Source organism: Lipotes vexillifer, unplaced genomic scaffold (genome assembly GCF_000442215.2).
Source record: "Lipotes vexillifer unplaced genomic scaffold, Lipotes_vexillifer_v1.1 scaffold466, whole genome shotgun sequence".
In the NCBI taxonomy this organism is placed as follows: Eukaryota; Metazoa; Chordata; class Mammalia; order Artiodactyla; family Lipotidae; genus Lipotes; species Lipotes vexillifer.
The window spans coordinates 794,252-817,787 of NW_006796103.1; the positions used below are offsets into that span (position 1 = coordinate 794,252).

Sequence of the window (23,536 nt, forward strand, 5' to 3'; positions counted from 1 at the left end):
TGAACTTGCAAGTATCACAAAAGCTCACTATAAGTTAAAACACAAAAACTCCAATTTGGAGGGCAATTCTGACAACAGGAAAAAGTGCATTCAGAAACCATTCCATGCAACCTCCCTATTACTATGAGGAACTGAGGTCCAGGCTGCCAGCCAGTGTAGGTCCTGACTTCCCAGCTCCCCACCTAACAAGTGGCAGCTATGATCACAACACCAAATAGCAGAGAACACCAGAGCCACTTTACCCAGCAAATGGAATACGGAAAATCACAGGAAGCCCCTCACAAGTACAACTCCAAGTTCCCTAGTGGCTCATACCAATTTCACTACTATGTTCACATCAAACTGTAAACCTTCCCACTCTAGAAAATCAAAGTTAAGAGAATCTTCTTGGATGTTCATTACTTTCACAAACAGGAAGGGGAGAAAAATAAGAAAATAAATATTAACAAAATAGTACAAATGAACCACTTCTCTAATGAACTTGGGTCTCCTCCATCATTCAAAAAGCATTAACTGTAAATAGATTTTTATAATATTGAAAAATTAGTAAGAAAATTATGAAATTTATCAAACTATGCTCAGATGTTGATCTGAGTAACAGAAGATGATATTATCTATTGAAAAAAATTAATATTTGTAGGTAAGAAAATTAATACATGAAAACTTTAACTAAAAAATTTCCACCTATCTAGGTATATGGCATGAAGAATTCCTCTAAGGGAATTTTTAAGGACATTTATATATTTCCCTAAAATATAGGTGCTGGGAACAAGATAAGGCAGGTTGTTTGTTTTTTAAGGCAACACAGATTCTGAAGTTAGGGAGAAGCAGGATGTTGCTAATTTTGTGGTATATTTCCTTCTACAATAAAGCAGCATTATTTATATTATGAAAGTAATAGCAAAATCAACAAATGTTGGAAATGAAATGAATATGTACCTTAAGTGAAGCTAGTGGATGTTCTGGACCAAGTAAACTCCAATGAAAGGAAGCCAGATCTTCATCAGGTAGAATGTGATTTCCTGGAATACAAACAGGGATACCATAAAAGCCATCATCATGAGTGACACAGGGGAAACTTAATATCAATGCATGTTATAATTTGTAGATTATCTTTGTTAGTTTCAGACTTTGCAATATGACTTCTTAGGACCACCTCATTTGACACACCACATAAAACTTCCACACAGAAATTGAGAATATTTCTTCATCTTTTAATACAAACCAACATACAGCAGACAGACTTCTTGCAGCTGCCTCAAGTACAATGTGAATTTCCAGTAGAGGCTCAACAGCATTCAAACTGAATAAACTGCATTAAAACCTAAGTAATTCCCCAGCACAGTATTAAGGTCAGTCTGATAATGCCAGATGCCAAATGTCAATTTGAAACAACTTTTCATCTGTTTATGAGAGACTATGGTTCAAACTGCATTCTGTGAAGTAGGTTCAACAGCAGAGGCAGAATCTATAGTTATAAAATCTAAGGAAAGTTAAGTGACAATGTTTGCTGCCTGTGACATGGATCAACACCCTCCTCCCATAATTTCCAGCACCACCCACAAATAGATGTACAAAGCACAGACTACAACAAGTGCCATCAAGAAGTGCCAATCAGCTCTATGCACTATCACCAGGGCTGTGTCACAAATAAGAACTGTATTCAGCTGAGAAACTACATTTTGCAGGGAACATTCTCCCTTCAGTGTAGTGCTTGGATGCCTGATATACTAACATCTTTGGTTTGTTAGTGGTCTTGATACAATTTAGAAGCAGTAATTTCCTAAATAAATCTGTAATTTTTATATTATGATTTAGTCACCTCCACACTAGGCAGATTCATTAATCAGCTGCTAACAGAAAACAAAACAAGGTGAGTTCATTTGCAATATTGCTAATCATAATACTCTAAACACACAAATACATGATACAGATATACCAAACTGTCATTAAGTCTAGAAGAGCAAAGTTAAGTCCTAATTGTCCAGTTACCGAGTTTTGTACTGCTTTCCTCGGCTCATGGAATGTATAGAACTTTACTGTGAAGTATTAAGTATCTGAGATTTGTTTTTGAAGCTTCTATCTGAAAAGATATTAAGCCAATTCCAACATCAAGAATAGTCTGTTAGGGCTTCCCTGGTGGCGCAGTGGTTGGGAGTCCACCTGCCGATGCAGGAGACGCTGGTTCGTGCCCCGGTCCGGGAGGATTCCGCATGCCGTGGAGCGGCTGAGCCTGCGCGTCCGGAGCCTGTGCTCCGCAACGGGGGAGGGGCCACAACAGTGAGAGGCCCGCGTACCGCAAAAAAAAAAATAGTCTGTTAAATACCATATGCTAACACATATATATGGAATCTAAAAAAATAAAAGGTTATGAAGAACCTAGGGGCAGGACAGGAATAAAGACGCAGATGTAGAGAATGGACTTGAGGACACGGGGAGGGGGAACGGTAAGCTGGGACAAAGTGAGAGTGGCATGGACATATATACACTGCCAAATGTAAAATAGATAGCTAGTGGGAAGCAGCCACATAGCACAGCAAGATCAGCTCAGTGCTTTATGACCACCTAGAGGGGTGGGATAGGGAGGGTGGGAGGGAGATGCAAGAGGGAAGAGATATGGGGATATATGTATATGTATAGCTGATTCACTTTGTTATAAAAACAGAAACTAACACAACATTGTAAATCAATTATACTCCAATAAAGATGTAAAAAAAAAAAAGAATAGTCTGTTAAAACTTGGGTCAAATACTTAAATGAGTATTTCACTCAACCTTTCTAAAACAAAACATCTTATATTGCTATACTTTCTATTACAAAAAAGGAGAAATTATACTTTCTATTAAAAAAAGGAAAAATAATCTTTCTTATTTGAGGACGTTGAAACTTTTACACAAAATCTAAACTAAAAATGTTCACCCAATTAAGCGTTTATCTATAACTTGCCTAAATTTTCTGAAGAAATTCCAAGCCTTAATTTATTACTAAATTATTCACAATGTTACTATTGTTTTTCATTTCTTTTACTATTTCACAAAATAAGTTAGCTAGAAAAGTATTAGTTGGCATTATCTCCCAAGAAATTTATTCAATGTTTCCTTAAATAAGATAAACAAATATCCTTCCCAAATTAGTTAAGGCATCCATATTCTAAAAGCACACAATTTTCCCATTCATTTAAAGTCAACTGTGGTAACATTTAAGTAAATATGAAACTTTTCATAATGTGCCCATCCACTCCATCACTTTTTAACATTTGAGGAAATATCCTTTTATATTTTAATGTCTGAAATATGAAAGTACTACATATATTTAGAAATTAGGTTTTAATCCTCCAAATCCCAAGTCACAAGAGTTCACTAAGAAAATGGACAGAAAATAGCCAAGTACTAACTTAAAGACATGTATTTGAGATTAGATCCAAATAAAGACAACTTGTAAAATCAGAAATTTTTTGATTGATTTGTAGTTATACAGCTTGAAATGTTATCACCAAATAATATATGAAAAATTATGGCTGTCTCACTATAATTTCTAGTTGTATAAAACTTTTTTGCAATGTTTATAAAAAATCTGATAATTAGGAATTTCTAAAAATAACCCACAATATAATCCCCCTCTTAAACATGACCAGATCAGGCTGCTAAGCACTACAGAATAGAAATTGAGAGAGTACAATAAGATCGCACTTTTCTGGAGACCACATATCTTTCAAAAAGGACATTCCAAGCACAAGAAAGGGAAGTGGACAGAAAAGAAAGAAATAACTATAAACTACAGACATAAAGTGATAAATAAATATATTACCTATTACCAAGTTATTTTTAAGAGAAAGAAATTAATATATAAAATCTTAGTTGAAACCAGATTTCATCCTTTCTAGGTATTCAGCATAAGGAATTCCTCCAAGGGAATATTTGTCTTGTTTTGTTTTGTTTTGTTTGTGGTACACGGGCCTCTCACTGTTGTGGCCTCTCCCGTTGCAGAGCACAGGCTCCAGACGAGCAGGCTTAGCGGCCATGGCTCACAGGCCATGACCCGTGGGATCTTCCCGGACCGGGGCACGAACCCGTGTCCCCTGCATTGGCAGGCGGGCTCTCAACCACTGCGCCACCAGGGACGCCCCCTCCAAGAGAGTTTTTAAAGACATGTATACATTTACTTAAGATGCAGGCACTGGAAACAAGGAAACATACGTTTATTTTTGTTGTTTTCCTTTTAAAGTAATGAGAATCCTGAAAATGAGGGGAAAACATGACAGTGCTAACTTCACAGCTTATTTTCTTCTATAACAAACATAATTTGTGCCAAAGGTTTAAATGTTTAATTTTCATAAGTGAGACTGTGTTAACATCTGTGATTTTTAAATGTTATTTTCCCCAAACTTTAAGGGCATTTTTTTCCACGAAATTAGTTTATCGGCCTAAATGGAACAATACATAAACAAACACTTAAGAACAAATGAAGCACATTTTCAGTGACACCAAAAAGTAATGAGTAAAGAATGTTACTGAGGAGAAGCCCAGCCCATTCCCTGTTTTTTTAAAATTTAAGTAAGATACAATCCCAAACATTCTAGCATTGAAATTAAAAAACAACAACAACAACAGTGCGTCCCGAGTATGGAACTCCTTTATTAAATGAATTTTCACGCTGCCCACCTACCTAACAAAGCAGCAAAGATAGGGAAGCGGTTTGGGTTCAGGTCCAGCTGCTTGGCAACCTCGTGCATCAGATATTGGCTTGTGGTGAGACTTTTCCCATTCCGGCTCAGTTTTAGGGCATGGGCACTGAAATAGTAGGGGATGTTGCACAGGGCATAATCAGAGTCGTATGCAACTAAGCCGTGGAAGCCGTTTTCTCTGCAGAAACCGATCACTTCTTGATGATGATCCTCGATGCTCTGTGCAACCTGTGCAAGGGAGAAGACCACTTCGTCAGAGGCCAGGCACCACTTCAGCACGTGCTCAATACACAGACATATCTGTACAGAATCTGTAAATTCCAGATATGGAAGAGATGCAAGAGAGCCAAACAGTCAAAACTAACAATCATTAAGTATGCAGCACATTGCTCAAATAGGAAATTTCAGTGGGAAATAATCTCCCGGTCAGTAACTTACGATCCCATCCAGGCTGCAAATTAACTTTCAATGTCTTATCAAGTTCAAAGATCACCCTGTTTAAAAATACACGATGCCAGGTGGCCCCTGTGACAGTATTTTGAAGGAAAAGAGACAGATGGGAGAAAAAGAGACAGAAGAGGAAAATAAAGAAGTGTAAAGGACGGAGACAGAAAGAAGCCACCCACCTCTCAGTGAAAACAAAATAATTTCTTCAAAGTAAGTCAAAGCAAATAGGTGAAATAACCAGAAGGATTAAAAAAAAAAAAAGCCAAGTATTATCCATCACCTACCTTACTATAGACCCTGAAGCATTCAGCATATGGGTAATAATAAGAATGAACATGTTTACCCCCAAATAACTGTCAGGCGTTTATTCTGTGCAAAGGACCAGCTCTGGTGGTACAGCACCAGGTTCAGGACAACTGTGAAGGGTAGGTCTAAATTTACTGCCTTTTTAGTGATGAAAACTACAAGCTGAAGCTTCTTTACTTCTACTGGCTCTCCCATTGTGAAAAGTCAACACCATCTATCTCAGGTGTCTGTCACATACTAAAGAGGGCAGAGAAGCAACACCCACAGAAAAGCAAAAAGCCCCCAGAATTTCTCTATTCCAAAAAACATACCAAAGGGCATTGAAAAACATTTTCCTAAAATTATATATATAAAGTCAAAGACAGTTCCTCTCCTGCTGTTACCCACACTCATTTAACCAACTAAAATTTGGCAGTTTTTTTTTCCCCCTACAATGGGTAAAGGTATTTTAGCAAACAGAATTTTAAACTTAATTGGGTGATTCAGCTATGGAAAATAAACTCTCCATAGAGCCCTAAAGGTAAAAAACAAGTGCCCTTAAACATAAATTTCTAGAACTACACTGCCCGATTTGTGTCTACATTGAATTAAAATTTAAAATACATGAAAAATTAAGTTCAAGTGTTAAATGGTCACCTACTAGATGGACATCATTGTAGGGTTACTCTCATTTCTCACTGACTTTCACCAAATTTTGTTAGAAAGTTAGTTATAATGAAATCTCAGCGGCAAAGCAGTCCTTTTAAAGATGCATATTTAAAGGAAAAATAATTTTTTGCATTCTCTTAGTATTTTGATAAAAATATTTTGCTTTACAAAGAAAACAATAACAACGTACAATTAGTCAATTACTGTTCTTAGAATAGGATGATGCTGTTTTATCTCAATCTAAAAATAGAGTACTTTCACTAAAATAGAAAACTAGTTAAAATTTTTTTTAATTAGCCCAGCTTCACCTAGAAATGATAATCTCCAAGTCCATGCTCTCTACCTCAAATCACTTTATTACATAAAACTTTATATTTACAGCAATGTCTTAAGGCATTTAAAAATCACCAGCAATTCCTGTTTTCCAGACATCGTTAATATTAAGTCTGCACAATCTTCCTAAGAGGCCCTGAAATGAAGAGAGATTGTGAGTTACCACCCCCTCGCTCCAGTCCCCTCAGAGGAGTTCTAGAAAAGGCAGCATGGCTGCTTGCTTCATAGAGCCAGATATCCTGTAGAGGAGATGGGGCAAAATTAAATGTATGAGTTGAGTACTGTACAAGCTATATTTTGCAAGAGAGTTTGTTAACCTATTCTTCCAGGAAACTGAGGCTGCCAGAAGTTCAGAACCTAGCTCTGCCCAGCTCCAGGACAAGAGCGGTCCAGAGACTCATCCTCCCTGAGCACCCACTCTCTACATGCCTCACAACATATTACCTCATTACCCTCACAACAACCCTTGGAGGGGAAAGAAGGAGGTAGCCCTGTGTGGTCACTCAGTGGGGTGTTCAAGCAAGGGAACAGCAGGCATACTGACTCAGAGCTGAGTGTGGTGTCTGCAGCCTCATCCCAGAGACCCAGGAGACAGCAGTAGGCAATGGAGTCAGAGCAGGCAGGGACAGATCTAATCTGGCAGGTTTTCAAGGAAGGCTGTTGGCACTGTAAAACAACAGGCAATGTATTTCCAGAGCTGTAAAGTACTCATACTCTTTGACTCTGGAGCAATCTTACGCCAGGAAATAGAGCCTAAGAAACCAACGTATCTGATAAAAAACGTTGGGAGCATAAAAAGGGTGAGGGTAGCCTTCCATGGGAAAAATAAGTTAACATTAAGGAGCTGGGTAAACACAGCAACTACACAATGTTGTGGAGAAACTTGAGAAAAGCTTAGAACAAAATATTAAACAAAACCATTTCAGAATACAATATCCGCTACATACAACCACATAAAACTGCACCTGTGGAAAAAGACTGAAAGGGAGTAAGCAAAAACTAACACAGTTGTGCAGGGTGGCACAATTATGCTTTAAAAAAAAACAAAACAAAAAAAACTTTATTTTATTATTTTTTTAACATCTTTTTTGGAGTATACTTGCTTTACAATGGTGTTAGTTTCTGCTTTATAACAAAGTGAATCAGCTATACATATACATATATCCCCATATCCCCTCCCTCTCCCACCCCTCTAGGCGGTCACAAAGCACCGAGCTGATCCCCCTGTGCTATGCGGCTGCTTCCCACTAGCTATCTATTTTACATTTGGGTGTGTATATATGTCCATGCCACTCTCACTTCGTCCCAGCTTACCCTTCCCCCTCCCCGTGTCCTCAAGTCCATTCTCTACGTCTGCGTCTTTATTGCTGTCCTGTCATTAGGTTCTTCAGAACCATTTTTTTTACATCTTAGCATACGGTATTTGCTTTTCTCTTTCTTACTTCACTCTGTATGACAGACTCTAGGTCCATCCACCTTCCTACAAATAACTCAGTTTTGTTTCTTTTTATCTCTGAGTAATATTCAATTGTATATATGTGCCACATCTTCTTTATCCATTCATCTGTTGATGGACACTTAGGTTGCTTCCATGTCCTGGCTATTGTAAATAGTGCTGCAATGAACATTGTGGTACATGACTCTTTTTGAATTATGGTAGAAAAAAAACTTTTTTAAAGGAAAAAAATCTAATAAAAAGTTGAAACAGCCCTCATATACGCCACGCCCACACTGGCCACCTCTATGCCACCGCAATGGGGGCAAATACTCCTCCTTTCACATCCATCTCCTGCCAGACAAGGCACGCAATTTGCTCATCTACATATCAAGGGTCTAGCTTGGTGCCTGGCACACAGTAAAAACTATTTATGAAATGAAAAACTCTGGGAGTCCCAGTTCAGGGGCCCCAAACAGTCTTTAAATTATCTATAAAGATTACTATAAACTATAAACAGCAGAAACCAACAGCCAGTAGAGCCTTATAGAGCAGTTTCATCTATCTCTGGGGAGTGGAATGTAGCGCTTTCCACAGTCACCTCCTTCCACTGACCTTTCCCCAAACACAATTCCTCATTCATTCAGAACACTTGGTTTCAGGCTGGCATTAATAAGCAAAGCGAATGAACTATTAATAATTCACTACAAGACTAATTTGCAAATGTTAACAATATCTTAATCCTCCCCCAAAGCACACCTAACATTAAACAAATAATTGTCTGCTAGAATTAATCTCCTAAAACAAAAGATAAAGGAACCCTGCCCTTAAGTAACACAGACTTCAAATCTAAAGCAAGGTGTATAACTGAATCACTTTGCTGTACACCAGAAACTAACACATTGTGTTAGTTCAATCAACTATACTTCAATAAAAAATAATAATAATAATAAAGCAAGGTGGAGCAATCTGTGCCCCTTGTCGTGCTCATCTTTCCTATCTCAGGTACCCTGAGTGATATGGATGGCGAGGAGAGCCAAAATGTCCAGGTTCCAGTTCTGGCTTGATGTCCAACCTGCCTAGCTAGGAATGTAAAATTAATGAATCTTTAAGATTCTTTCAACTTCTGAAATTCTAGTATTCTTCCCCACTGGTTAAAATCCATTTTGCCTTTATCTGAGGAAGGCTACGTGGCACTAAAAACCACAAGGTAACAGAGATGCAATCCTTTCCAACAAGTGAACAATGGAAGCGTGGTGTAGCAGTTACTCAATTAGGGAAATAAAAACCCCACAAAACACCTAAATGAAAGAGTCTGGGTGATGGATACACGACTCTATGAATTTGTACAAGCTTACATCATTGTACATATCATACAAAGAATAAACTTTAATATACACAACTTAAAAAAAAAATCAGCCAGCAGTCAGGGATGGTAGGCCAGAATGCAAACTGACAAGATGTATCAAATTGTATTATAAACCGTCTGTCACAGGGGTGCCAATGAACAACTCTGAAATCACCTTCACATGTGTTAAGGTTGGGGTAAATAGATGGTAGATGACCTCAGTGTCTCCCTATCAGAGAACGGGCTTACAAATGTGCAAAGGGAGGAGGCTAGCATGACCCTGTAGTGTTGGGTTAGCCATGGAGATGTCCGTAAGAACCCACAAGTAGATGACAACACAGACAGACAGGCACAGAAATCATTAGAGATAAGTGTGTGCACGTGGATTAGTCTATAAACACACACATAGATCTCCCAGGTGTCAGCAGAGAACCTAGAAGCAGCAACACCCCAGGAGAAAGAACATCTGTACCCCGATCTGGTTTCTAAATACCATTCTCCACTAAAAGGCATGACACTGAGCAGACGCCCAGTAGATAGATGGAAGGAGGGCACTGCACCTCTGGAGCATTCTCCCCAAATCACAAGAAAATATCAGACAGCCCAAATTGGAGGCCAACCTACAAAATGCCTGATCAGTTCTCCAAAAGTGTCAAGGTCACCACAGAGACAAGCAGAGGCTGAGAAGCTGTCCCAGATCAGAGATCAGTAAGCAGATAAGACGCCTAAAGGCAACAGGGAATCCAAAAAGGATACAGGTAGAAAATGGAAGAAATCTGAATGAAATACATAATGCAGTTAATGGTACTGTACCAATGCTAATTTCTTAGTTGCAACAGTTGTACTAGCTCATAGGATGCTAAGGTGCATGAAAGCTGAGTGAAGGATATTCAGGAACTCTCTGTACCATTTTTGCAACTTTTCTATAAACCCCAAGTTATTCCCAAGTAAGAAGTTTATTTAAAAACAAACAAACAAACAACACAATAGTCTACAAAAGCGGTCCCCAACCTTTTTGACACCAGGGACCGGTTTCCTGAAAGACAGTTTTTCCACAGATTGGAGGCGGCGGGGGGAAAGGAATGGTTTTGGGATGATTCAAGTGCATTACATTTATTGTGCACTTGATTTCTATTATTATTACATTGTAATATATAAAGAAATAATTATACAACTCACCATAATGCAGAATCAGTGGGAGCCCTGGGCTTCCTTTCACTTGCCACTCACTGATAAGAGTTTTGATATGAGTCTGCAAGCAACTGATTTATTATGGTCTCTGTGCAAGCAAACCTCTCTGCTAATGATAATCTGTATTTGCAGCCGCTCCCCAGAGCTAGCATCACCGCCTCAGCTCCACCTCAGATCATCAGGCTTTAGATTCTCATAAGGAGCACACAACCTACATCCCTCACGTGCGCAGTTCACAGTAGGGTTCGCACTCCTCTAAGAATGGAATGCCGCAGGTGATCTGACAGGAGGCAGAGCTCAGGCAGTAATGCGAGCCATGGAAAGCAGTTGTAAATACAGATGAAGCTTCTGCTCACTCATCCACTGCTCACCTCCTGCTGTGCGGCCTGGTTCCCAACAGGCCATGGACCAGTACCAGTCCATAGCCCAGGGGTTGGGGACCCCTGGTCTACAAGACACTAACTGAGAGACTGTTTTAAGCTATTTCATCATGTGAACAAAGCACTGAAAGGCCTGACAGGCAAAGTCTCCGAGAGTCTATCATGTGAAAACACAACTCTCCCCAGACAGTCCAACTAAGGGAAGTAGGAAAGCCCACCACAGATGGCATAAACCTATGAATGAAAGAATAAAGTCCAACAACCAAGAATACCTGTAAGAGGCCCACTGAACAATTCCTCAAGACTTATGTCAAAGAGCCTGGTAAAGAGTCAGGGGCAAAGAATTGGATGCGGTGCAGAGGAGACTCAATGCAAGGTTTGGGTGGGGATAGGAAAACACCTGGATTGCATCAAAACAGAACCTGAGAGGTAGTTTTTTAATTAAAAAAAAAAATTAAATTCCAGAGGTTAAGCTTCTAGGAATCAGGGTCTAACAGGGTATCGCTGTTCTTTCTCCTTTCAGTGTGTCTTTCTTCCGGTCTGAATGCCTTTCACTCCTGTTTCCCATCTCTTCTACTCACCCTATTCCCTGTGTTCTGTTTCTCCAATTCCCTGGCCTTCCAGCTCCTGGCTCAGACTGGGCACATTATGCTTAATGAAAATGGTATGTCTAGTTCTTAATTCTTATTTTAGAAATGAGTAAAAACTATGAAATACAATGCTGGGAAGATTATTTCAATTTGAATTCCCAAAGAGTATAAAGCAAGCTAAAAAATGAAGCCGAGACCTACCTACTCACAGGTGATAAAGAAAGGGTTAAGGCCTCCTATGAGAGTGAGCCAGACTTGGAATTATGCATAGCCTCCTCACAGAAAACCACAGGCTAGTAACCAAAGACTGCCTACCACCTTAAAGGCACTAGGCCTTGACTGATTTTTGCCATGGCTGCCATCACCACTGCATCAAAATGCAACTTCAGATCAAGGGAGTGAAACCGTAGAGCTCCTGAGTACAGTGCACAGAGCATTCAACGTTTACTATTTTTTTAATATATAAATTTATTTATTTTATCTTTTTATTTTTGGCTGTGTTGGGTCTTTGTTGCTGTGAGCGGGTTTTCTCTAGTTGCGGTGAGCGGGGCTACTCTTTGTTGCGGTGCGCGGGCTTCTCATTGCTGTGGCTTCTCTTTTTGCGGAGCACGGGCTCTAGGCGCGCAGGCTTCAGTAGTTGTGGCATGTGGGCTCAGTAGTTGTGGCTTGCGGGCTCTAGAGCTCAGGCTCAGTAGTTGTGGTGCACGGGCTTAGTTGCTCCGCAGCATGTGGGATCTTCCCAGGCCAGGGCTCGAACCTGTGTCCCTTGCATTGGCAGGCAGATTCTTAACCACTGCGCCACCAGGGAAGCCCACTTGATATGTGCTTTGGTAGCCACAACTAGGCTGGGAACCACCAAACACCTCGCCTCACCTCTCCACCCATCCGTCAGCAAGAAGCATGGTGTATGCAATCAGTGTTGAAGATCTTCAGTAGCTGGCAAAACGCCCCACTTTTGGTCCCAATGAAGTATTTTGTATTTAGCTAGGGATAATTTTATGTAACTATATATTTGCCACAGAATCCTAGGTAAATCTTTTTATCTCAATAGTTTTAAGTTTCATCATTAAAAAGGCAGATACATCAAAATTCAGTATTTTTTAAAAAGAATAATGACTAAAAAATTCTCAGGCTTACTTTGTGAATGTAATTATTTATTAATGCTGAAAGCAACTATGGGGAAAGTCCTATAAGAATGAAAATGTAACACTGTTACTCCTAATCTCCAGTGAAGAAGCACTTGTACAGTGAGGTTTTGTGTCTCTGGCATCAGGTGAACTCCACTGCCTACTTTAAAACTTTCTGTACTTCCATTTCTTCATCTGCAAAAATAATAGTACTCTCCTACCTCATAGGGTAGCTGTGATGATTAAATGAGTTACTACATGTAAACAGCTCAGAATCATTCATAAATAATAAGCACTTGATAAATGTCAGGTACTATTTATTTTTAAGTAAGCTATGTGAGAAAGAATCTACTTCTTCATATTTTTCATGCAGGACCTGAAACACTATTAGTTGTCATAAAGAGATTTTCTAACACAAAGAAAAAAATATATGTGGTTTTTCTTTAGAATCATTTTTCAGAGGCTCAGGGAATAATGTGACACGTCCTCCAACCAGCTACCAGCCTTAAAAGATATAAGTTAACCTGAACGTAAAAGGATAAGTCAACCTAAATTCTTTTGTTAAAAAAAAAAAAAAATCAGGCTCTGACCTTTATCCAGCAGAATTCTAGACACTATGTATGAGGTGTGGGTAAAACTTACTCAGGCTACTTACTCCCTACTCAAGTCGAGCTGAAGAGTGAGAACATGAAAGTCAATGCTAACTTTGTAGAAGATTTTTATTGCTGTTGTTTACTTTAAAAGAGCAATTTTAGTGTCATGACATACATTAGCAATGTCTCTAAAAGTAAACCTCTCCTCCTCAGGAAATCTGTAATCATGGCTGAATAAACGTCTTACCTTATATAGCTCTTGGTTATTCTATAAGAATTGGTTGCAGTGGTCTTAAAAGCAAGGAAAAACAATTTCTTTTAAAATAAGGGAGTGGCACATGAAAAGATTCTCAACTTCATTAATCATAGGGAAATGTAAATCAAAACCACGAGATACCATTTCACACCAATTAAGATGGCTACTAAAAAAAAACAGAAATAAGCAAGTGTTGGCGAGTATGTGGAAAAACTGGAACCCTCACACATTGCTAGTGGGAATGTAAAATGGTGTAGTTGCTGTGGAAAATGGTATAACAGTTCTCAAAATATAAAATCACCATATGATCCTGCAATTCCATTTCTGGGCATATACTCAAAAGAACTGAACTCAAGGATTCAAACAGATATTTGCACCCCCATTTTCATAGCAATATTATTCACGATAGCCAAAATGTAGAAGCAACCCAAGAGTCCACTGACAGATGAACAGATAAGCAAAATGTGGTCTATCCCACACAAGAAATTATTATGCAGCCTCGAAAAGGAAGGAAATTCTGATACATCCTACAACACGGATGAACCTCAAGGACATTATGCTCAGTGAAATAAACCAGTTACAAAAAGATAAATTCTGTGTGATTCCATTCATATGAGGTGCCTTAAGTAGTCAGATTCATACAGACAAGAAAGTAAAATGGCGGCTGCCACAGGCTGGCAGAGAGGAATGGGGAGTTAGTGCTCAATGAGGACAGTTTCACTTTGGGAAGATGAGAAATTTCTGGAGATTGATGGTAGTGATGGCTGCATAGCAGTGTGAATGTGGTTTCGCATCCGCTGATATGGAGGGCCGACTGTACTCACTGTACTACACCATTTTACATCAGGGACTTGAGCATCCTTGGATTTTGGTATCTGAGGGGGCTCCTGGAATCAGTCCCCTGCATATACCTGAGGGAAGATTGTACTTAATTCTACTGAACTTAATTCCACTTAAAAATGGTTAAAATGGGCGGGCTTCCCTGGTGGGGCAGTGGTCAAGAATCCGCCTGCCAATGCAGGGGACATGGGTTCGAGCCCTGGTCCGGGAAGATCCCACATGCTTAGCTGTGGAGCAACTAAGCCCCTGCACCACAACTACTGAGCCTGTGCTCTAGAGCCCGCAAGCCACAACGGCTATGCCTGCCCGCCCCAACTACTGAAGCCTGCACACCTAGAGCCCGTGCTCTGCAACAAGAGAAGCCACCACAGTGAGAAGCCTGCACAATGCAACGAAGAGCAGCCCCCGCTAGCCGCAACTAGAGAATGCCTACGCACAGCAATGAAGACCCAACGCAGCCAAAAATAAAATAAATTAATAAAAAAATAAAAATAAGAAATGGTTAAAATGGTAAAACTTTTGTTACAGTTTATTACAATTAAAAAAATAAAGATAAAAATTATAATAATAAGAGGGTGGCACCCCGGCTCCCTGTTTTCTCAGAAATCCTAGGCACTTAGCTCCAAGATATAACTTCCTCCTTGTCAAAACAGAAGTTTTATTTTTCCTTTGGATAATGACATTAGCATATATGTAATATATTATATCTGCCAGCCTACATAAAAGGGTAAGATTTCTTCTTTGCAATCTCTTTAGCAGGTTGCCTGTGATGCAACTGCAATCTGTTTCAATGCTTATTCAATAATAAAACTGTTTTCTTTCTCTGTTAAAAAATTAAATAAGAGACTGAATGTCCTAAAAGAAATGCAAGTTAAACTTCATACATTTTTAAAATAAAAATAATAAAAGGAATGTTGAGGGCTTCCCTGGTGGCACAGTGGTTGAGAGTCTGCCTGCCAATGCAGGGGACACGGGTTCGTGCCCCGGTCCGGGAAGATCCCACATGCCGTGGAGCACGGCTAGGCCCGTGAGCCATGGCTGCTGAGCCTGCACGTCCGGAGCCTGTGCTCCACAATGGGAGAGGCCACAGCAGTGAGGGGGCCGCGTACCGAAAAAAAAAAAAAAAAAAAAAAAAAAAAAAAGGAATGTTGAACCAAGGGGGAAAGGGGTGGGGTGGGAGGAATTGGGAGACTGGGACTGACACATACACATTATTGATACTATGAATAAAATGGACAACTGATAGGAACATGCTATATAGCACAGGGAACTCACCTAGTGCACAGTGGTAACCTAAATGGGAGTGAAGTTCAAAAGGGAGGGGATATCTGTATGTGTTTAGCTGATTCATTTTGTTGTGCAGTGGAGGCTAACGCAACATTGTAAAGCAACCATACTCCAATAAAAATTAATTTAAAAGAAAAAAGGAGTGTTGAAACACCAACATTATTTGTATTCAGTGTCTATTCAGCCTACTATATTAATCTCCTAATGATTCAGCTAACTCCAAGCAATAGTATTCTTTTTAAAAATCCAATTCCAAAATACATCAAAATTTAACTTTTGGAATTTAGAAAAATGAAAGATTGATGCAATTTATTTCAAAATGGTGACACGTGCAAATTCTTTATTGAAATATTTAATGGCTCACATAGGTACAGGAGATTGAAAAACCATGGTGCCTGTGCTCATCCAAGCAGTCCAGGGAGGCCCTCCCAGTCTGGACTGGCTGGCACTCCTGCTGATGACGATGAACAATACACTCCAGACCTATGAAAACTCAACCCTCCAGTAATACTCCTTCCAGTATATTTTCCTACACTAATTGGCAAAATACCAACAGGGTAGTTTCAGTTTTTCCAAAGAAATAAATTTATTCTAGAGACAAGAGGGAAATACCAAGTAACCGGGGTACAAAAGAATCACGTTTCTAGATCACAGATCCTTAATTACTGTAGATTTACCATCACCTTTGCAGATAAATCAGTGTGCCAAGTTCAACTCTATACTGGCCCTAAAATACCTAGAAACAATGTTTGATAGAGCCAGGTATAACAAGGGAGAAAAAAAAGATGGCTAAATGAAGCCAATTTCCCTAAGCAGTCACCCCTTTGATGTCTTCAACACAGCTCCTAAATTAAGAAGCATAAAGGGCTTACTCAAAGATAAAGCCTCTGTGCCAGGTGGCCAAGCTGAGGCTACTTATCTGTGGAATTGACTAGACTCTGGGTTTGAACACAAACTTTCTACCATCTTTCTGCCATCACTGCCTTGCACAAGATGACTAACTGGTGAGTCTGGAATTGATTTATTTGTCCATTTCTCAAAATATTTTGAACACCCACTACATGCCAATGTTCTAAGAGATGGATAACATAATGTTCTAAGAGTTGGTCATCCATCATAGGACTTACTTGCTAGAGAAAACATAAACGTAAGTAAAAAATAATTCCAGCTATATAGAGACATTTGGAGAATTTTAGAATATTTCTATCTGAACTCTGATTCACTTACATCTAATTGTTCTATTTATAAAACTTTGTCTATAAATCCATTGGAAAATAAATCTAATTTTCCAAATTCTAAAGTATTGCTTCTTTAGGGTGGGGGTGGAGAAAATGGGTGAAGTCTAAATATACAAACTTCTAGTTACAGTTGACCCCTGAACAATGGGGAGGGAGGTGTTTAGGCAAACCAACCCTCCACGCAGTCAAAAATCTGTGTATAACTTTATAGTTACTCCTCCATCCACGGTTCTGTATCCATGGACTCAACCAACCACAAATTGTAATATTTACTACTGACAAAAATCCACATGTAAGTGGATCCACACTGCTCAAACACGTGCTGTTCAAGGGTCATCTGTATAAAATAAATAAGCCATGAGGATGTAATGTACAGCATGGAGTGTAGTTAACACTGTATTGTATATTTGAAAGTTGCTAAGAGAGAGCTTAAAAATTCTCATAAGAAAAAAAAGTATAACTATGTATGGTGATGGATGTTAACTAGACTTAATGTGGTGATCATTTAATAATATATATACATATATTGAATCATTATGCTGTACAGCTGAAGCTAATATAATGCTGTATGTCCACTATATCCCAATTTAAAAAAAAAGGAACTCCTCTTCATATTACATGGTATTTATTCCTATGGTCAATTTCCTACTAAGGCTGGAATGTGTAGTATGTTTTAATTAATTTCTTCCCATTGTATAAATTCTAATTGTATAAAACAAAATGAAGAGCAATGTGGGTCTAGAAATATATAAGAGAGAAGGTGTGTGTGTGTATGTACGTATCTTATTTAGAAAGCTAAGCTATATTCTCTTTTTTAACTTCTCTCCTTGGTATACTTAGAAATCTCTATTTCAAACATTTATATGGCTTTACTAAGGCCCAAAGCTTAGAATTCTTTGACTTGTTCACATCAGGATTTCCTAGCCTTGGCACTGGTGATATTTGGGAATGGATAATTCTTTACTGGGGGGCTGTCCTGTGCACTGTAGAATGTTTAGCAGCATCCCTGGCCCCTGCTTCTAGATGCTTGCAGCCAGTATGCCCTCATCTGTGACAATCAAAAATGTCTCTAGACCTTGCCAAAATCACCAGCCCTCTAGCCCCTGTTGAGAATCACTTACTGCTCTTCACTGACTAAATAGATTGTCCTATGGCATCAAAGAAAGTTCCAAACGTTGACATGGGAAAATGATGTAAACGAGCCACCCCCAGCCCGCTTCCACTAGAGTAAACTCCTTAAAGGATTCCATTCGTTTCTGTTATATTCACTCTTCCACACCTGGCCAATAGCAGGCACTCAATGTTTGCTAAAGGGAGAATGAATCATCACTGGAAACCAGAGAAGAGAGAATAAGAAATTTAAAGTAAGAAAATAAATCTTACTTAATGGCCACTGACCCAGGTGTTGAAAGAAAATAATTAAATTGCCTATATAAAAAGAACAAAGTAAATATATGATTAAAAAGTTGAATGCCTACACTAAACATAGGAAATACAGGAGGAGTAAAATTAGTCCCTGGCCTCAAGTAGCTTAGAGTTAGTGCGGGAGATACATATGAAGGTAGCTACAATAAAGCTTTTGAGATGAGCTTTGAGGTAGAACCAAAATTCTGGCAAGCGAAAGTGGGGCAGACAGAGGGAGACATCAGTAGAGTTGGGAAATGGACATTTCTTGGGGAAACAGTGAACAGTCTGGTTGGGAGCATTTTAAAAGTATAATAGAAGAATTCTGAAACTAAGGAAGGTAGAATGGATTCAGATTGCAGGAGGGTCTAAAAGCCTGAATAAGGAGTTTGCCAGGAGAATGACTCACCTGAGGACCCTGCAGGATGCTCTGACATTGTGTGCAAGATGAGTTCCACTGTTGATACTAGGCATGGGGGCCTGGTCAGATCCAGAGGCAATTCTACTATCCACAGTAAGACACAGTTTAATATAATGGTATTTACCCTTAATACATGTCTTGCATTCTACTTTTTATTCTATTTTATTCTGTGTGAATTTTTCTAAATGCTGATAAACACCCAATAATTTGGTTTCACAACCCACCAGACCTTTTTGGTAAACTTGGTGAGTTCACATGTTGGGAATACTAGAAATGAGGAACAGAAGTGTAAGTAAGAGACTGCTGGGCTAGAACTGACGTGTCATATTGCAGGGACTGGCAGGAAGGAATGATAAAAATGCCAAAGATGACTCCAGGGTGGCAAGTGTAACTTTGAAATAGGTGACCATCAGGCTCAAACCAGTTAGGGCTAAAAGTGAAATCAGAACAGACTGGGAGAAGAGACAATTGTGGAAAGTGAAAGGAGTAGAAGTCAGGCTCTAGGGGGGACATGCAGTTTGAAGTCTTAAAGGTGGTATCATTCTTCCTGCTAATTATAGGGGGCAAACCCTAGGGTAGCTAAAGTGATATTACAATAGTCACTAGAGGTGAGTAATCTGAGGTCAGATTAGAGAGGAGAAGAGTCAGTTTGTGTGTTGAATGGGATATGGGAGAAGTAATCTCTAAGTACATAAAACCAGCTGCTCAAGTCTTTGAGAACAGTAAAAGGGTGCACTGGAAACTGTCAGATGTTGAAAGAATATGTGCATAGTATTAACCTCACAAGAGGTAATATGGGGAATAATGAGAAGAGTATATAACAGAGAAGGTCCACAGAATTATGGCATTTATGGAAAGTCATATTTCAGTAACTCCAGGAAATGGAAGTGCTTTGATAATCAAAAAGGCTTCAACAATGCAATGTTGAAGGGAAGAGGCAATGGGCTTTGGTAAGTCTAACTTTAAACCTAAAAAATGGGTGATAATCGTTGATAAGTATCAGTGCTGAAGTCACAAATTGGTGGCTCAAGATCTGAATCTAGCCCAGAGTCCATTTTCCTTGGCTTAAAGGTGTTTTTTAAATGGGATAATTTCAAATAAAAATCTGGATTTCTGACTTTCTTGAAAAATCTGAAGGTCTGGCAATGTTGGCTCTATAGTCTTGTAAGGCTTTTAAAATGTGCACACTCTTCAATCTATCAAATTTGTGTGTGCATACCATTTGTAGGGGATAGATAAATTATACACTATGCAGGCATTAAAAAGAATTAGAACTGTAAGTATAGACATGAAAAGATTTTTTACATACTTATAAAAAAACAAATTGCTGAATAATGTAGTGATCACATTAATGTTAAAAACTATTTTGATAACCTATGATATATAGTATAAAATATACATAGGCAGCTGCTGTGGAAAATAGTATGGTGACTCCTCAAGAAATTAAATATAGAATTACCAAATGATCCAGCAATTCCACTCCTGGGTACATACCCCAAAGAACTGAAAGCGGGGACTCCCAACAGATTTTTGTACACCCATATTCACAGCAGCACTATTCATTAATCACAACCAGCCAAAGGGGGAAGCAACCCAAGAATCCATAAACTAAATGTGGTCCATCCACAGGATAGAGTATTTTTCAGCCTTATAAGGGAAGGAAATTCTGACACAACATTACAATATGGATGAACCTTGAAGACATTATGGCTAAGTGAAATAAGCCAGTCACAAAACTGGTACACTTGAAGAAAATAAATATTTTTAAATAAGTATTTTAAATGTATGGCTGGTTTGAGTTATAACGTGGTCAATTCTGAATTTTAAGTATTCCCTGATCAATTAGAGATCTTTAAGAATAACAGTATATTGCTAGCTTTCAGTGTCTCTTGGATAGAACCTGTGCTGCCTGGAAAAAGCAGCAGAGGCGTTTTGCTATCAGATCTGACCTGAGAGTGAACTGCAGGTAGTCACACCCCACAGCATTCTTACACAATGAAACTGAACTTTGACTTCAGCACACCACTTCCCTCTTGAAGGGGTTACTGGTTACTTGTCCCCAGACGTTGCTCAATCGGCAATCCCGTTTCTTCCCATATTAACAAAACACTGAGGGCTAAATGAGACAGCACTGTGAGAGATGACCTAGCATGGGACTGGCACCCTACAAAGTATACAAAGAAAGAGATCATCATCCCAAGATCTCAGGCCACAGCCTAATCTCACATTCTTCCAGTGACTTAAAACATGAGCTCTGCTTTATGTAAGATCTGAGTAAATACCCCAGAGTACCGATTCAGGATAAGATTTCAAGGACTTCATTATAAACCTGCACACCAACACCACAAGTCTTGAGGCAGAAACATTTAGTAAAGCTCCAGGCATTTAATGCCACCAAGATTTTTAAATCAACATCAGTCCTCACCAAGTTTCAAAGGTTATGATGACTCAAGGCACACAAGAGGAAATGCTCCTAGTAACTAACAGAAGCCAAATTCAGGCCGGGCAGTTTAATGACCTGAACAAAATTAGCTGATGTGTGGGCCAACTTCTAATGGTTAAAGAAATGTAATTATTACTTTAGCAAAGACATACTCTTCTAAGCCAAAAAAGATTTCTCTAAGCAAAGCTGACAGGAAATTAAGACTTTCTGCCAGTTTGCAGAACTCTGGAGACGGCCAATACGACAGTAGATTTTTATAAGAAAAATGCCTCATGTGCCCAACATTATATATAGTGAGATGTTTGCATCAATTCCTTTGTCAATTTTTATTTAACCTTAAAAAAAATACAAATATCATACAGTAAAATTAACTTTTATTTACTTTTGATGTATAGTTCTATGATTTTAAAACATGCTACCAGGGCTTCCCTGGTGGCGCAGTGGTTGAGAGTCTGCCTGCCGATGAAGGGGACACGGGTTCGTGCCCCGGTCCAGGAAGATCCTACATGTCGCGGAACGGCTGGGTCCGTGAGGCATGGCCGCTGAGCCTGCGCATCCGGAGCCTGTGCTCCGCAACGGGCGAGGCCACAACAGTGAGAGGCCCGTGTACCACACACATACACACAAAATGCTACCACCACTACCATCAGGTTACAGAACAGTTCCATCACCCCACAAAGCTCCCTCCTGCTGTCCCTTTATATTCACACCCTCAGGCAACCACTCATCGGGTCCCCATCACTACAGCCTTATCTTCAAGAGAATGTCATATAAATAGAACCATACCTTTTGAGCCTGGCTTCTTTCACTCAACATGAAGCTATAAAGACTCATCCAAGTTGTATGTATCAGTAGTTTCTCCCTTTTTATTGCTAAGTAGTATTGCACAGTACCATAGCTTAACTATTCACCTATTAAAGGATATTTTGGTTGTTTCCAGTTTTGGCTATTATTTATAAAACTGCTATGAACATTCAAGTTCAGTTTTTTTGTTTTTTTGGGATTTTTTTTCAGTACGCGAGCCTCTCACTGCTGTGGCCTCTCCCACTGCAGAGCACAGGTTGCGGACGCGCAGGCTCAGCGGCCATGGCTCACGGGCCCAGCCACTCCGCGGCACGTGGGATCTTCCCAGACCGGGGCACGAACCCGTGTCCCCTGCATCGGCAGGCGGACTCTCAACCACTGTGCCACCAGGGAAGCCCCTCAAGTTCAGTTTTTGTGTGAATAATTGTTTCATTAGGAAAATACCCAGGAGTACAATTGCTGGACCACATGGTAAATGCATTTTATAAGAAACTAAGGGAGCTGTTTTTCAGGATGGCGTGCCATCTTGCATTCCCACCAGCCATGTGGGACGATTCCAATTGCTCAGCATTCTTGCCAGCACTTGGCATTGCCAGAATTATTTATTTTAGCCATTCTAACAAGTATGTAGTGATATGCCATCATGGTTTTAATTCACTTAACCATTTAATGGGCATTTTTAAAAAACAGTACACTCCCTTCACTCCCTTAGAGAATGCTGAACATAAATTTTTCTGGCTCAAAATCATCCTCATAGAGTAAATCATACTGCCCTCAGGGGCTACTGAAGTACATAGGGTTGTTTTCTTTCTTCTAAGGAAGCCCCAGAATTATGTGTCTTTTTTATAGCTTTTTCTATCTTCTCCCTTGTGAAGTGTCACTTCCTTCTATTAATGGTGCGCCTGCCTGGCAGACTTTCCTCTGCACCCTTTTCTCAAGCTAAGTTTAGAAATAGATAACTAAGCTTATCAGAATTACATCTGAAAAGGAGAGGGCAGTCTACAAGGGAGAGAAGTTGATTCTTCAAGGAGGAAACAGAAAGCTTTTTTTTTCCTTTTTGGGTCACTATACCAAAGCTTCCTGACCTCTCATTTGGCTGCTGAGAAGTTTTTAGTAGCTAGATTTCTTAGGCATTTTCCAAAAAGGTGAGGCTACCAGTTAAGTGTCCATCAAGGAATTGAGTCATTACTATATTAAACTGTAAAATTAACACTATATTGTGGTTCTATATCAGGAGTTAAAAGCTTGTCTAAAGCAAAATAATTATAGACTCAATTATATCTTGAGTGCAGAAACCTAAGTGGAAGAAATGATCTTAAATATAGTTTCTTACTAACTTACACATTGGTCAAAATTCTGGGCACCTAGCAGGTAAGTGAAACATTTACAGGGGCACAAAGATAAATACCAAGAAATTTTACAATTAAAAGAGAATTTAGCAGTTCTTTCAAAAGGTACAGCGACTGTGTACAAACACTGACTCTAATCCTAAGTAAAATTCACGGTGTTCCTTTGAAAGCCACTTGACTAGAAAGCTCACTGTCTTTCCAGTAGTAGTTTCCATTTCTGAACAAGATAAAACTGTTAACACTCAGGGCATCTTCTGGAGGTGGATCACACCTGGGAGTCGGCACCGTCTTACTTCGCAGAGAGCCCAGGCTCCAGGGCAGAAAATGCCAGCAGCAGTCCCTGGCTCTCAGCCAAACTTCCCCAGGGACGCAGTCTAGGTCTCCGCCATACTCACAGACCAATCGCCGCTCT

General features: G+C 39.4%; 1 protein-coding gene across 2 annotated transcripts in view; it reads right to left on the reverse strand.

Annotated features, from left to right (window-relative positions):
* The window catches only part of FAM120A (family with sequence similarity 120 member A), a 105,173-nt gene that overhangs the window by 79,595 nt on the left and 2,042 nt on the right, over nt 1-23,536 (reverse strand). For both annotated transcript variants that reach the window (XM_007468159.1, XM_007468160.1), the window contains exons 2-3: nt 4,666-4,912; nt 940-1,022 (exon numbers count right to left, since the gene is read on the reverse strand). In XM_007468159.1, coding sequence (XP_007468221.1) covers nt 940-1,022; nt 4,666-4,912 — 330 coding nt within the window. The remainder of the gene's footprint in view (nt 1-939; nt 1,023-4,665; nt 4,913-23,536) is intronic.